We start from the raw sequence: 13,374 nt of genomic DNA, 5'->3' as shown, positions 1-13,374 counted from the left end.
AAAAAAAAAAAAAAAAAAAAAGAAAACAAGATGCTGTGTTTCACACTATATCCCTGTTTAGGATATAGCTGGGCTTGTCCATGTAACCCCCCCACTTCCTCCAGTCTTTATTCAGATGGCCACTTCTCAAATGGATCTTCTTGATTATATAGCTTAAAATGCAGCTTTCACCCCAGTCCAGTATGCCTTACCTCACTCTGTGTTCCTCAACAGCATACACATCCTTCTCTCATTCTGTTTATTTTGCTATCAATAGTTTGTTTGCTTTCTATAAGACAAGGTTTCATGTCACTCAGGCTGGTCTTGAACTCACTGTGTAGTTGAGGATGACCCTGAACTTATGATCCTTCTGCTTCCTCCCTTTGAATGCTGGCATTACAGGTGTATGACACCTTGCCAGGTTTTATGTGGCGCTGAGGGTCAAGCCAAAGCCTCCATGCATGCAAGGAAAGCACTCTACCAGCTGAGCCTTTTAATGGCTTTTGTCCTCTGTCCTCTATGAAGACGGAAGCTTTCACTTTGTTCACGGCCGTACACCTCCAGTGCCTGGCACTGAGAGATACTCAATTATTTGGCCTTGAGTAAATGAACACTGGCAAACGGGCTGGGAGGCAGAAAGGAGGGAGCCCAGATGAACGATCCAGGCTAGAGGTGAGAAGGAAGCAACAAAGACATCTCGAGTCTCCACTTCCTCAGCACGACATAGGTCAAACATAGACTCTCTTCTTTTCCTGCTACTGGAGACTTGGCGCAGCTCCCACTGGAGACTGTCTCCCCCGGGGGGCACAGCATCCTCAGCCATGCTTACATCAGCTCTCAACCTCATGTAGACACTTTGAATGTCTTGGGATAGGATATGATTCCTAATCTCCATAGAACAATGCTGTCAGAGCTGGAACTGGGTGTTTGCTTGGTCGGCCTGCCTGACCACCCAAAGGAGACTTCCACTGCCTTCTTTGGCTTCCCATTTTCCCTCCCAGGCCACCCTTCACTGCATGACCTGCAGAGGGTGCTGCCTGACTCCTGCTCCCTCTGCCCAATTCTCCCAACTGTCTACACCAGTATCCAAGGCTGGCATTACCCTCTTCTGGCTCAGCCATACAGAAATCAACAGACAAAGTTCAGGAGCCATGAGACTCAGAGGCTCCAGGTTCCCTTTGACTGATTCCCTGCCTTCTCCCCCTTCATACATAGCACACACAGAAAACAATTTTGTTGGCCCATTGAGCTAGACAAACAAGGCCATTCATAGCTGAAGGCAATGAACTGGGGCTCCTGGCAGCCCAGGTCAGGCCTGCCTGGGTGTTCCTATGCAAGACACCAGTGCCGGCAAGGTGGCAAGGTAGGTCCTTCGGAATAACCACAGGCTCCGTCTACTCCTACCGAGTCACTTTTTTGCAAGTGCCAATATTCAAGTCAAGAAACCCTCTTTCATTTAAAGGATTTAGAAAATAAAGAAACTTTGCCTAATTACACATGCTAAAATGGCAGTATTTGATGTTCTTTTTATTGCACAAGTATAGCATTATTGTACTGGGAGTGCAGAGCTTAGATGGTTAGCCTGGGAACCAACGAATGAATTCTAGCTTTATTTTAGGTTGTACTGTATTTAGTTCTTTGTTTTGCTTTGGACCATGTGCTTTTGAGATCAAACAATTAACCTCAGAGCATTCTGGAATGTGACTTATTTATAAGCTGGCTTCTGGCATATGACCTCTCAGGAATTATTCTGCCTTTTCCCCCTGCGTTTTTTCTTTTTTGAGACTAGGTCCACTAGGTATCATAGGTTGGTTTTAAAATTATGATTCTCCTGCTTCAGCCTCCCAGCTGCTGGGATGACAGGTATATCACCACACTCAGTTCTTCTCCAGATATCAGTGAGACCCTGTCTCAAAAGCAAGCAAACAAACAAACAAGCATGCCTTTAATTTCAGCATTTGGGAGACAGAGGCAGGAGGCTCTCTGTCAGTTCAAAGCTAGCCTGGTTCTACACAGGGTGTTCAGGCCAGCTAGGGCTATATAAAACCCTATCTCAAAAAAATATAAAAATAAATAAAATCTCAAGCTCTAGATACACAGAGATCTTATTTCCATGAGCAGACGGTAACTGGTTTGAGAAGAGAGCCCTCCCCTTCCGGGCTTCACGAGCACACTTGAGCACTTGCTACTGACCTCTGAATAGCAGATTTCACCTCTGCAACAGCGAGGGAAGAATTACAGCCACCCAGATTCCAGGGGTGAGCAATCAAACTTGGGGAGGTTTGATGACCTCCCACGGACACACAATAGGCCAGTGGCAGAGCCAGGCAGGATTGGAGATGTCAGTGTGACTATGACACTGGCATGAGACACTGGGGTGGGTGAGGTGGAGTTGGGATCAGAGTCCACTCTGTGCCAGGTGTTGGCTGCCACCAAGGCTCTGGAGCTGAGGACGCCTTGTCATGAGCTTAGGGGCTGGAAGGAGTCTGGGGACCGGAGGGGGAGAAGGAGCGGCTCAGAATCCGGCCCCTCCAGATTCTCTCACTTTAAAGGCACCTGTCTGTCTGTCTGTCTGTCTGTCTGTCTGTCTGTTGTTTAGGTGCTAGGGATCAAATCAAGGACCTCACAAGTGCTAGGCAAGCTCCGCCATTGGTCCACACCCTAGTCTTTCTCATCTTTCCGTTGGCCTGCTGATCTCATTCATAAAACTGTAACTACATCATGCCACCTTTCAAAGGAACTAAGAAGACTGGCAGAACACCACTGGCCTAGGACTGGACAACAGCAGAGCCAGGGCGGGCCTGGGACATAGCCCAGTCACCTCCAGAGCCATCTGGATCCTTACTTGGAATGTCAGTCTCTAAATCTGAAAACGGAGCTAGGAAAACTTAACAGAGATAGTGTGTTGGTATACAGAAGGTGGCAACACTTCCCTGCTCTCCTTTCATCAGTGAGGCCTGGGCAGTTCTAGCCTCCTCTGGGACTGGGGAATCCAACACTGTGCCTCCGGCATGCTAGCCAAATGTTCTGCCACTGAACATATACCCATTTCTTCCAACCACTGCTCTCCTAAGGGTCATTTCCAAGACAGACCTGTTGATGCTGGCCTATGATCCCAGCCTCTCTAGCGTCTGGGCAGGAGGACCACATGTTCAAGACCAGCCTGGGCAACTTAGTAAGACCTTGTCTCAAAATAAAGTAAAAAGAAGGGGATGTAGCTCAAGAGTGAGGCACTTGCCTTGCATGTACGAGGGTGGGTGTGGAGCGGAGTTCAATCACCACTATAGCAGGGGAAAGTGCCTTTCTAGGCTTTCCAGGAGGTGGCAGCAGGGAGCCATTAGGGTTAGAAACTGAGCCGCTTAGGTAGGCCAGGCGGAGCCCCAGCTGGGGAGCAGAGCCCAGCTGTCCCCTCAGTATGCTTCCCTGGGCAGATTCTCTGAGCGATTCCCCGCTGGTTTCACTGGCTAACGTCTCCAGAGCTTTGCCCCTGAGGCCCGCAACGCTGTAGCATCTGCTTGGGGTGAGGAGGGTAGGCAGGGTTTGTGCTTTTAGGAGCTCCAGAGAAGTTCATCTTCTGTCTTGTACACATTGCGCCCCGGATGGACAGTTACCCAGAGTCCTCTGATTGGGTGTGAGCTCTGTCTTGCTCTCTTTCCGGTGTCCTCTCCAAAACCGGCCTGTCCCACAACTGCTTCTTCGGATTCTGTGCTTTCAGGACTGGACTTAGAGGCCCTGCTACAACTTCAGCAGGCCTGGGGCCTTGTGCACCTCGCCTTTGGCCTCCAGCACACAGCAGAGGAAGCGTCAAGCTTTTAGGCTCCCGTAGAAGCTGATGCCATGTGAGGTCTGCTCGCCCTTCTTGTCTCTTTTCTCAGCCCCCCGTTGTTCCCAATCTCTGCTTCCTCCTGGCCTCTGCTCAGCTACTCACATCTCTCCTAATTCCTCTACTTTTTTCTCTTCCATATCTTGGCAGCTGTGATCACCTCTTCTTGTCCCCATCTCACAGAAGTCACCATCACCCACAGACTGAATTTCTTGGGGCAGAGGCTCAGGACCATGTTACGCCTGTCACAGGTACACAAGGGCCTTTAGAGCAGATGCCACAGAAGTCTGTATAACGAATAGAAGAGGCCTACCTCCCATATCCAAAAGTCCCCTGCCCCAGGACTCTCCAGTAAGATGTAGGAAGAAGACCCTACTGTGCCCTCTTTCTGCTAGCTGGGACAAGGTGATCCCGACACCTCCAGCAGCAACCTCCCTTCATGGGCCCAGAGTCACTAGTCTCTCGCCACCTCTGAACAGAGTGGGTCTGGCTGCCCTGGCATCCTTGGCCTAGTGCATGTCCACAGTTCCTTGTGTTCTACAATATGAAGTAGAAGCTTAATTCGTGTTAGTTCTCTGTGAGCACAGTGCCCCTTCAAGGCCACCTCCAAGCCCACAAGAGCCCTCCATCCACGTTAGTCTCAACAGAGCAGGCTTCCCTCAGCTTTGAGAATAACCGCTGGTCCTTTGGGACCCTCACTCATGCCGTTCTCTCCAGCATGCTGGCCCCCTTGCCCTGACTGGCCTAAGATTTCCAGAGCCTTCCCGCACTGCTACTCTGAAAGAATTCCCAGATCGTCTTCAAGTCTCCCATGGCCCTCTATATGTCTGCCATTTTACCCAACTCTATGCCCTGGGCAGTAGGCGCTGTGTGCAGATGATCCGGGCATGGCTGCCTGACGGGGCCAGGGAGAGCCGAGGGCTGCCACCAGGTCCCCCCATCCTGTGTCTACCAGGAGCCTCACCTCCAGTACTCCTCGCTGGGGCTGGTTCTTTGCAGGGTGTAGTTGAGCAGGTGAGAGAGGTTGCCGGTCAGGGCAGTGGGTCGGGAGCTGTTGGTGAGGTTAGAAGCATCCAGCACCCCGGCACAGTCCGGCGTGTTCCAGGGGTTATTGCAGTAAGCCCAGGGCAGCACGTGCGTCATGGACGAGAAGAAGTAGTAGAAGGCGATGCAGATGACCACATTGTAGTAGATGCCGATGTACGTGGACACCACCATCATGCCGTAGCCCACACCTGGAGGAGAAAGCGCAGGAAGCATTGGAGGAGGAGCCTGGCGTATGTAGGTAAAATCCAGCAGTTCCTAAAGGCCCAACGATCTCTGATGGAGAGTCACAGAAGGGAAGGTTCGGGCCTCCGTGGGGGAAAGGAGTTTTGTGTATATACACAGCAGGAGGGAAAGATGAGGGTCAAATAAATGTGAATCCCAGCATGTAGCCACAGCCTTGGCCATTGATGTCAGGATTAGGTCAGTACTGATGCCCCACGGGGGATAGTCATGTTTGTACAGATGGACAAGCTGGCCTCTGTGTGTGTGTGTGTGTGTGTGTGTGTGTGATGTACACATGCACAAGTGCATGCACACATGTGCATGTACACGCCCCCCACCACAGCCTCACCTTTGAACATGGGGCTGATCCTCCAGACCCCCAGGCAGCCCTGGCTTGCAAACTGGCCGAAGGAGAGCTCCATGAAGAAGAGGGGGATCCCGCAGAAGATCAGCATGATGAAGTAGGGGAACATGAAGGCGCCTGGCATGCAGGGAGAGGCCAGGCTCAGGGTGGGCTTGGGGAACACCTCCCCGAGTGTCCTTCTCAGAACCCACAATAAAACCTCTGAGCTTCACTAGTACTGAGACAGGAGTGTATGTTAAGCAGCAGCCTGGAGCTGGGGTACAATCCCCACAGCCTGGCTTTGAACTTGACACACTCCCAGAAAGTCTGCTCTGGAGAAAATCCAGCCCCCAAACTGCCATGCAGGGGTAGGATTTGAAGGTTTAACCAATTGATTTCTCAATCACTGGGATCCTAAAGCATCTCTGCACCATCTGGGGGAGGGGACGCTGTTGAAACATAGGGAGCTAAGACAGGGAACCCAGGAAATTCGAGTCTTTTCTCTACTTCTCCTAGACTCTAAAGAGCAGGCTGGCAGGATCAGGCTGCTAGGACCTGAGGGTGGCCTGCATCTTAGGCAAATGTGCCTAAGCCAGGGATGGCCAAAGACCAGGGCTAGAGGTCAGCTTCTTCCTGGAGTGATGTCTGTGTCAGGGAGACAATGGCCCAAGCCCTGATGGGTGGGCTCTACCCAAGTGGGTTGTCCCTGCCCTGTGCCCACTGGGTACCTCCCCCGTTGCGATAGCAGAGGTATGGGAAGCGCCAGACATTGCCCAGGCCCACGGCATAGCCCACGCTCGTCAGTACAAACTCAATCTGGTTGCCCCAGTTGCCCCGTGTGAGGTTCTGGTCCTTCTTGGTGGCCTCGCTGGGCACAGCACCATTCTGTGGGGACAGAAAGAAGCTACCATCAGGAAGGCATCTGTGCCCTATGTCTGACCCTCTGAGTCTCCCCCAGTGGCTTTTCTTTGGACCACCATGTCACAATGCCACATACCCTGGGGCTTCCTTTCTGCTGGCAGGAGTTGAAGGCAGGCCTGGCAGAAGAGAGAGAGGCACAGCTGCCAGATGGTGCCCAGCCCTCAGCACTCTCTATGCCAGGTATACCAGCCCACCTGAGAAACTGTTACCAGTAAGAAAGGGGATACCATGCAGGGAACCTGAGCCAAGAGCCCCCTAACCCCTCTAAAACCTTGCCTTTCCTCTCAGGCTAAGGACCTAGGAGCAGCTGAGCCTCATACCAAGCAGCCAAGTCAAGCTGGGCACAAAGAGGCCTGTGTCCAGAGAGCTACCCCCCACCCGCTGCCTACCACATCGCCAGGCTAAGCACGCTGCCCATGGATAGTCGGTGGCTAGACTCTCCCTAGTAAAGGCTTCTTCCTGGGGGCATAGGGTGAGCAGGGCTGGGTGGGAGAGGGGGTGGTGCTGCTAGGCTTGGCCAGACCTGGACAGGAAACTGCAGAGCTCAGAGAGGGCCTTGGGAAAGCTGACGTGAGCTGCTGAGGCTGGGCTATACATTAGGATAAGAGACTGTAGTTGCAGGCACCATGCCAGGCTGAGGACAGGAAACAGGTGGCTCCAGAGAGGTGGCCTGCAGATGATGGGTACTGTGCCTGCCTGCGGGAAGTGCCCAGGTGAGGCTGTCCAGGGCCCACTGAGGACAATCCATGAGGAGTACCGACTTCAGATACAGAGCCACCTCCACAAGTCGCTCAGCGTGGCCCTTTTCTCCCAACCCCCTTCTGTGGGAATCAACCACTGTAAGACAGAGTTGGCAGGGACTGAGAGAGTCATCGAGGAAATATAAGGACCCTGGAAGTCATCAGCAGAGAGACACACACAGACTGCTTGTGCGCCAACAACAGCTTCCCAGATATGACCTGTGTCGCTGAGAGGACAGGAGTTTCTCTAAAGGACACAGGGATCACGGTTGGAGTAGCATGGCCAAGCGACAGCAGCATGACGCCCCGACTACCATGTGAAAGTGACATCTTCAAGTTGAGCAGCCACTGACTAGCAAGGTAGCCTGGCACTGTGACACACTATCAGACCCTGACATTGGCAGGCAAACCTGAATGGCTTCACTAAGGCCCCAGCGCCTTTTGAAAAGGCCTGTGAGGAGTGCAGATCTAGGTAGCACCCCTGCTCACGGACAAACATTCTTGGCGGGGACGATTTTCCCTTGTATCCAGTTCAGTTCAGACAAGCCGCCCTTCACATCCGCAAAGGAGGCTATAAGGCATAGCGTCAGGAATTAGGGAGGAGGACTCCTTCCTAGGGCACCAGAGAAAACCAGCAGGCTGAAGGCATCTGCATTCACTCGTTCATCCATCCACAAAATGTCAAGATTTACAGGTCTGCTACTACATGCCAGGCCACGGTAACTCAGCTGGAAACAAACCAGTGCTAGAAGACATTAATGAAGTAAGAGCACACATTGCCAGGTGTAGTGGCACACACCAGTACTAGGGCAGTGGCAAGTGGATCTCTGTGAGTTGTTCGAGGCCCAGCCTGGTCTACAAAGAGTTCCAGGACAGCTAAGGCTGTTACACACAGGGAAACACCGTCTCGAAAAACAAAACAAACAAAAGGCCACACATCATCCGATATGTGACTTTAGTGTGATCACAAGATGGACTTCCTCAAAGTCCTAAGAGTATGTAAGAACGGAAAGGGAAGGCTGGCTGGTAAAGAGAATGGAGGCACCCTGTGCTGTGGGAAATGGCGGTGTTAGCTTCACATGCCCTCTGGAACACACCCTTCAGAATCTCACATCACCACCTCTAGGGTTCTTTCTCTGGGGCAGGCATATCTATACGGCAGGGCCAGGAGGTCATGTTTTAAGGGGATGGGGTCTGCCTGGGGTGATTTATCTGCACCCAAACATTGGCCACATAGGGCTCCTATCTGTCGGCCCCGACAATAGCACTTTTATTCTGTCCCAGGCTTGTTTACTTAGGAGCACAATGCAGAACTGTGGCAGCTCCAGAGTCCATGGGCGGGGTCACAGGGCAGCAATTCCAGCTGTAAAAGGGACAACTGAGGATCCAAGATGGCCCCAGGGTCAAGACAAAAGCAAGGCCCCCAAAAGACACCCATCTTTCCAAAATAAGTTCAGAGTCTCTCTCCTGGCCCAGGGTCATGAGGATCAGACTCCCGGCCTCTCCAACCAAATACAGCAGGGCCGTATCTGAATCCCTAAATTCTACTCTTTCCTGGGCATAGGTGAGCAGAAGAGGGACAGGGTGTGTGTGTGTGCGTGTGTGTGTGTGTGAGAGAGAGAGAGAGAGACAGAGACAGAGACAGACAGAGACAGAGACAGAGAGAGAGAGAGACAGACAGAGAGAGAAAGCTCCCGGCCGTGTGCCACAGGCTCCTTCAGTCAATCCTCAAAAGCTAGGGTTTAGCTAACGAGACAAACACCACTGAGCCCATATTCCAGTGAGCCATGTACTAACTGATTCAGTCAAGCAAGGGAAGCTGACGCCCCAGAATAGGAGCCAGACTGGGGCCTGTCCCTAGGCACTGCAAGAAGTTACTGATGAAACTGGGGCTGCCTAAAGACAGGGTGCCCTTCCCTTGTCCACCCGGTGGCATGGGTGCTGATGGGGAACACTACATTCACTACTGGCCCTGACCCCCATTCTGGGTAGATCTTAACTCAGACAGCTGGATGGTCTAGGTCTTCAACTGAGAGAGGAAGCCCGCCCTTCTGCCGAGGCTTCTCAAGTGTTCCAAGTCTATCCTCTGTCCAGCTCTCCTCCAAGAACCCTCTATGTCCCAAATAGTTGCTTAAGGAAAGCTGCACCCCAACCCCATGTGTGTGTGTGCGCTCATTTACTGTGGATTGAACTAGGGCGTCACGAATGCTCGGCAAGCCCTTTACCACAGGGTAAGCCCGGAACCATGTTTTCCAAGTCGCAGAATTTCTTAACCTCCTTACATCATTTTCCCGATTTTAAGACCCTTGTTTCCCCGACCTGCTTTGTCACTAATATTAACCATTCCATTGGCCCTGAAATGCCTACAAAAGGACCCCTTTGTGCTTACGATTTGATCCAGACTGGCTGCCTGGCTGCCTAAGAACTTGGACGGGCTGAGTTCCAGCCTTGTCCTGCCCACCACATGTCACCCTGGCTGCCCCCCATGCCCCTCCTCTCTCACCTGCTGATAGCTCAGTGGGGAATGAGACCATCGGAGCAGATCCCCTTGTGATGTGGCACACCAGTTCCTCTGACTCTCCTGGCTGTGCCCTGTCACCCCTGCTGGTAGCTCTCTGAGAGACCACTGCCATGCCCTGAGGGGGTGGTTCTTCAGGAAAGGAGAACACCGGGGCACCTAAGCTCTCCCAGGCTGGGGAAACCTGACTGCCACTATATATACACACATACGCATGCACACACACTCAGAGCTGCCACGAACAATATGTATGTAGTCGTCCTCACACCAGGACTGTGATCTTCCTTAGATGGACAACCCCTGCCCGCACTGTCCGCACCTGGCTGGCTGAGCCTCGCTGAGCCACGTCGCTTACGTAAGCCCTTACGCAGACCTCTGCCCTGCTTATTTGCCTGGAAGAGTTTACCGGAATCAGGATCTTCCACTCTGTCCCGGGCTTGGCCAAGACAAGAAGTATGAGATTAGGAACCAGGTATTCTAGAATCTGCTTCCTAGCTGCCCAGGGCCAGTCCCTTCTGCCATGGGTATCTCAGCGTCCCTATCTAGGGAACCAGAGGACAGACTGGGCAGTGGCTATAGCACAGTGGTTCAGAACCCAAGCAGCTTCCTCCGGTCTATCAATGTTCCCCGGCTCTTCCTCTCCTGTAATACAGCTCTGTCTTTAAAACAAAACAACAGCAAAAAAAAAAAAAACTTTAAAAAAATTTTATTACTACAGTGTATGTGAGTGTGTGTGTGTGTGTGTGCGCGCGCAAGTGTGTATCTGCCACAGCGCGCATGTAGAGGTCAGAGAACTTTCAGGAATTGGTTCTTCTCTTCCACTGGGATCCAGGGACCAAGCTCAAGTCATCAGACTCGTGCAGCAAGTACTTTTGTGTGCACTGAGCCATCTCCCAGGCCCCGATGCAACTATTTCTCACTGTTTCCCACCTCCCATTAGTGCCCACCAGCTTTCTAGATTGCTTTTTTTTTTTTAAAAGCTTTCACTCTGTAGCCCAGGTTAGCCTCAAACTCACAGTGAACTTGCCTTGGTCTCTTGAGTGTTAGAATTATAGATGTGAGCCACCATACCTGGCCAAAAACAAACAAACAAAAAATCTTGTGTGCAAATCTAGAATAGCATCAGGGAATAGCAGGCAAGCCCAGCTCTGATGTAACTCTGGCCAACACAAGGCAGGAGCCCCTCATTTCTTCCTCATATGGACATAGAAGCCCAGCCCCGGAACCTGAACTTCGCCCCTTCTCTGGCTGGGGACTCCCACCCTCCCAGGCCAGGATTCAGTGGATATATTTGTGAATTGTGAACTCCCTCCGCCTGCCCTCCGTGGCTATGGAAGAACTCTGAATCTGCCCTGGCAGACTGGCCCCGCTGGGACCCAGCAGGCTTCTTGTTCAGGACTCTCTGGCCCCAGAGTTTGCTCATGGGATGAAGTCTGTCCAAAACAAACCCAATGGAGGAGAGCAGGCAAGACCTCACATCTCAGACTGACTTGGAACCAAATCAGATCACAAGCAACTTGCTTAGAGCCCCAGCGGGGAACCAAGGCAAGGGCAGCTATTATAGTCTGAGCTGCCGAAGGAGACCCTCCCCCCAGGAACCCCTCTGCTCTCCTTCCCTCAGGGAACAGAGTGCTTCTCAAGCAGCACCTGTGCAAGTAGGACCAGAGGCACCCAACCACAGGCCCCTGTCATCTAGGTGTGAGATAGTCAGAGGGGACAGATATGGTAGAACCTGGCCCATCCTGCATGGTCTCCTGGGTTCTGAGTACCTTCGGCTTCAAGGGACACTCAGAACGATGCTGGGCTCCTCCCAGGACCCTTTCTAGGTGCCTGCAGAGTTCAGGCCTTCGTATGGCAGATAAGAGAGTCAGGGATAGACCTGGTACTGGCTCATTACCGAACCCTGATTGACAGAGAGTGACCTGCTAATTTTGCAGTCAGCAGACAGAAGACTGGCACCCTAGGCATGTCAGGCTCTGCTCCAGGGCCTGAGGAAAGTGATGGAGGATGCTGGGTGGGCCTTGCCCATGCCCTCACCTTCCTTCCTGGAGAAGTCTGGCAGCCTGGAAGACTGTGCTGAGGCAGCTGGGGGTGGCCTCTGCCTCATCAGTTGGCAGCAGGACGGCACTCTGGGAAGTGGCCCTGGTTCCTTGGCTCTAACCCGTTCTCAAGTTTGAGAACAGCCTACATAATGCTTCCTCCAAAATCAGCCCAGACTCAGAGGACATTCCTTCTCTTGCCTTCAGAAGGTCAAGTCAGGATGTCCTACAGGAAAAAGGGGTAGCCTTCCCGGTCCCCTCACCCTCACTGCCATCAGCTGTACTGTGCACACCATCCTTGCTCAGTCTCAGCTTCCCAGGCTGAAGATCCACACTCCCATCCAGTACAGGCACTTGCCCTGGACATTGGCAAATGCTCCAAAGGGTCTCTCTCCTCCCAGCAAAGACTTCTGCATGTCCCCTTCCCCCAACTCTCACCACTGAGCCCATGTACCACACTCCCGGTCCCCCCCAACACTCTCTCTCCCCATAGGAGTAACTGCCGTGGCACAGACAATGAGGCTGTATTGATTAGTACAATTCCTGGGCACCTCCGGCCCGTCTCCCCGGGAGCTGGGACAATGCAGCTTTGAGACTTAGAGCAGATTCTCAGCAGGTCCTTGGGCTGGGGGAGCCCCAACACCCCCACTCGCCTCCCTCTCACCCCCACCATGCAACTACCTCTTCCTGCACTCCCTGCAGTCTCAACTTTCTGGGTCACTTTGGCTGGTGTCTGTCTCACTCACTGGCTGTGCCTGCCCCTCCTGGCACAGACCACTCAGTCCCCTGCTCCACCACCAGCCTAGCCACCAAGCCTGCCTGGCATCAGGGAGGGGGCCTTGACCTTCTGGAAGGTGACTGACCTGTTCTGGGGAAGGGGTGGCCACAGGTCCGTGAGCTGCAGCCATCCTGGGACAAGCACTCGCGGCACGCGTGTCTCCACTGCTCATTCACACCTCTGCCAGCTCCAGCGCGACACTGACGACACATCCCCTGCCTCTCCCACTGCCGGGCTGGGCAGCGGCAATTACTTTCACCTCATCTCCTCTCGAAGCTCTGCCTACCCCCCCCAACTCGCTGGCCCTCCCCCTCCGGCCAGTCCCCATGCAGCCCAGCGCGGGTGCCCCAGAGCTGGAGAACGAGACATAGGGTTGTGTTGTTCCCTTGTTTTCAGCAAGTTACTAGAACACATGCAGACACATATATGCACATGCACGGGGACGAACGGATGGACGGACGGACAGACAGACACACCATGACCATAGGACAGAGCAACAGGATGGCTCATCTCTTCAAAGAACTGGCCCCCAGAGCTGAGCCTGCAGGCTGGGAGCTTGTGGGCTCCTGGAATGGCTGGTGGCTACAGCTGAGCGATGAGTTTTGTCCCTATAGGCACTGCTGATGGTGGGGGGGACAGGAAGGTGGAGGGTGCAGTCCACAGCAAACAGTATTTAGAGTGTGCGAGTGGTGTAGACTGAGAGATTCTGGGTCCCACGGCTGCACCTCTTTCTTGTGAACTCTAGATTTCCCAAACCAAAATGATGGGGTGTCCTCACAGAAGAACGTGGCTATGGCCTAGTGAGTGTGCCGTTACCTGTCTAAAGAAAAACAGCACTAGCCGGGCTGTGGTGGCACATACCTTAAAGGATCTCTGTGAGTTCAAGGCCAGTCTGGCCTATAAGAGCTAGCTTCCAGACAGGCTCCAAAGCTACAGGAAAATCCTGTCTCAAAATATAAAAAAA

At 52.8% G+C, this 13,374-nt stretch overlaps 1 protein-coding gene across 2 annotated transcripts in view; it reads right to left on the bottom strand.

Annotated features, from left to right (window-relative positions):
• The window catches only part of Slc6a9 (solute carrier family 6 member 9), a 36,822-nt gene that overhangs the window by 9,910 nt on the left and 13,538 nt on the right, over positions 1–13,374 (bottom strand). Inside the window, exons 1-4 of one of the 2 annotated variants that reach the window (XM_005370044.2) lie at positions 12,496–12,646; positions 6,143–6,299; positions 5,421–5,552; positions 4,767–5,037 (exon numbers count right to left, since the gene is read on the bottom strand). In XM_005370044.2, coding sequence (XP_005370101.1) covers positions 4,767–5,037; positions 5,421–5,552; positions 6,143–6,299; positions 12,496–12,582 — 647 coding nt within the window. In that variant the 5' untranslated portion in view covers positions 12,583–12,646. Of the gene's footprint in view, positions 1–4,766; positions 5,038–5,420; positions 5,553–6,142; positions 6,300–12,495; positions 12,647–13,374 lie in introns of those variants that run through there. The other variant, XM_005370045.2, reaches the window with a different exon arrangement.

The sequence above is a fragment of the Microtus ochrogaster genome, unplaced genomic scaffold (assembly GCF_000317375.1).
Source record: "Microtus ochrogaster isolate Prairie Vole_2 unplaced genomic scaffold, MicOch1.0 UNK69, whole genome shotgun sequence".
Lineage (NCBI taxonomy): Eukaryota > Metazoa > Chordata > Mammalia > Rodentia > Cricetidae > Microtus > Microtus ochrogaster.
The sequence above is the reverse complement of the archived record's forward strand: the minus strand, read 5'-3'. Positions and strand labels throughout refer to the sequence as shown.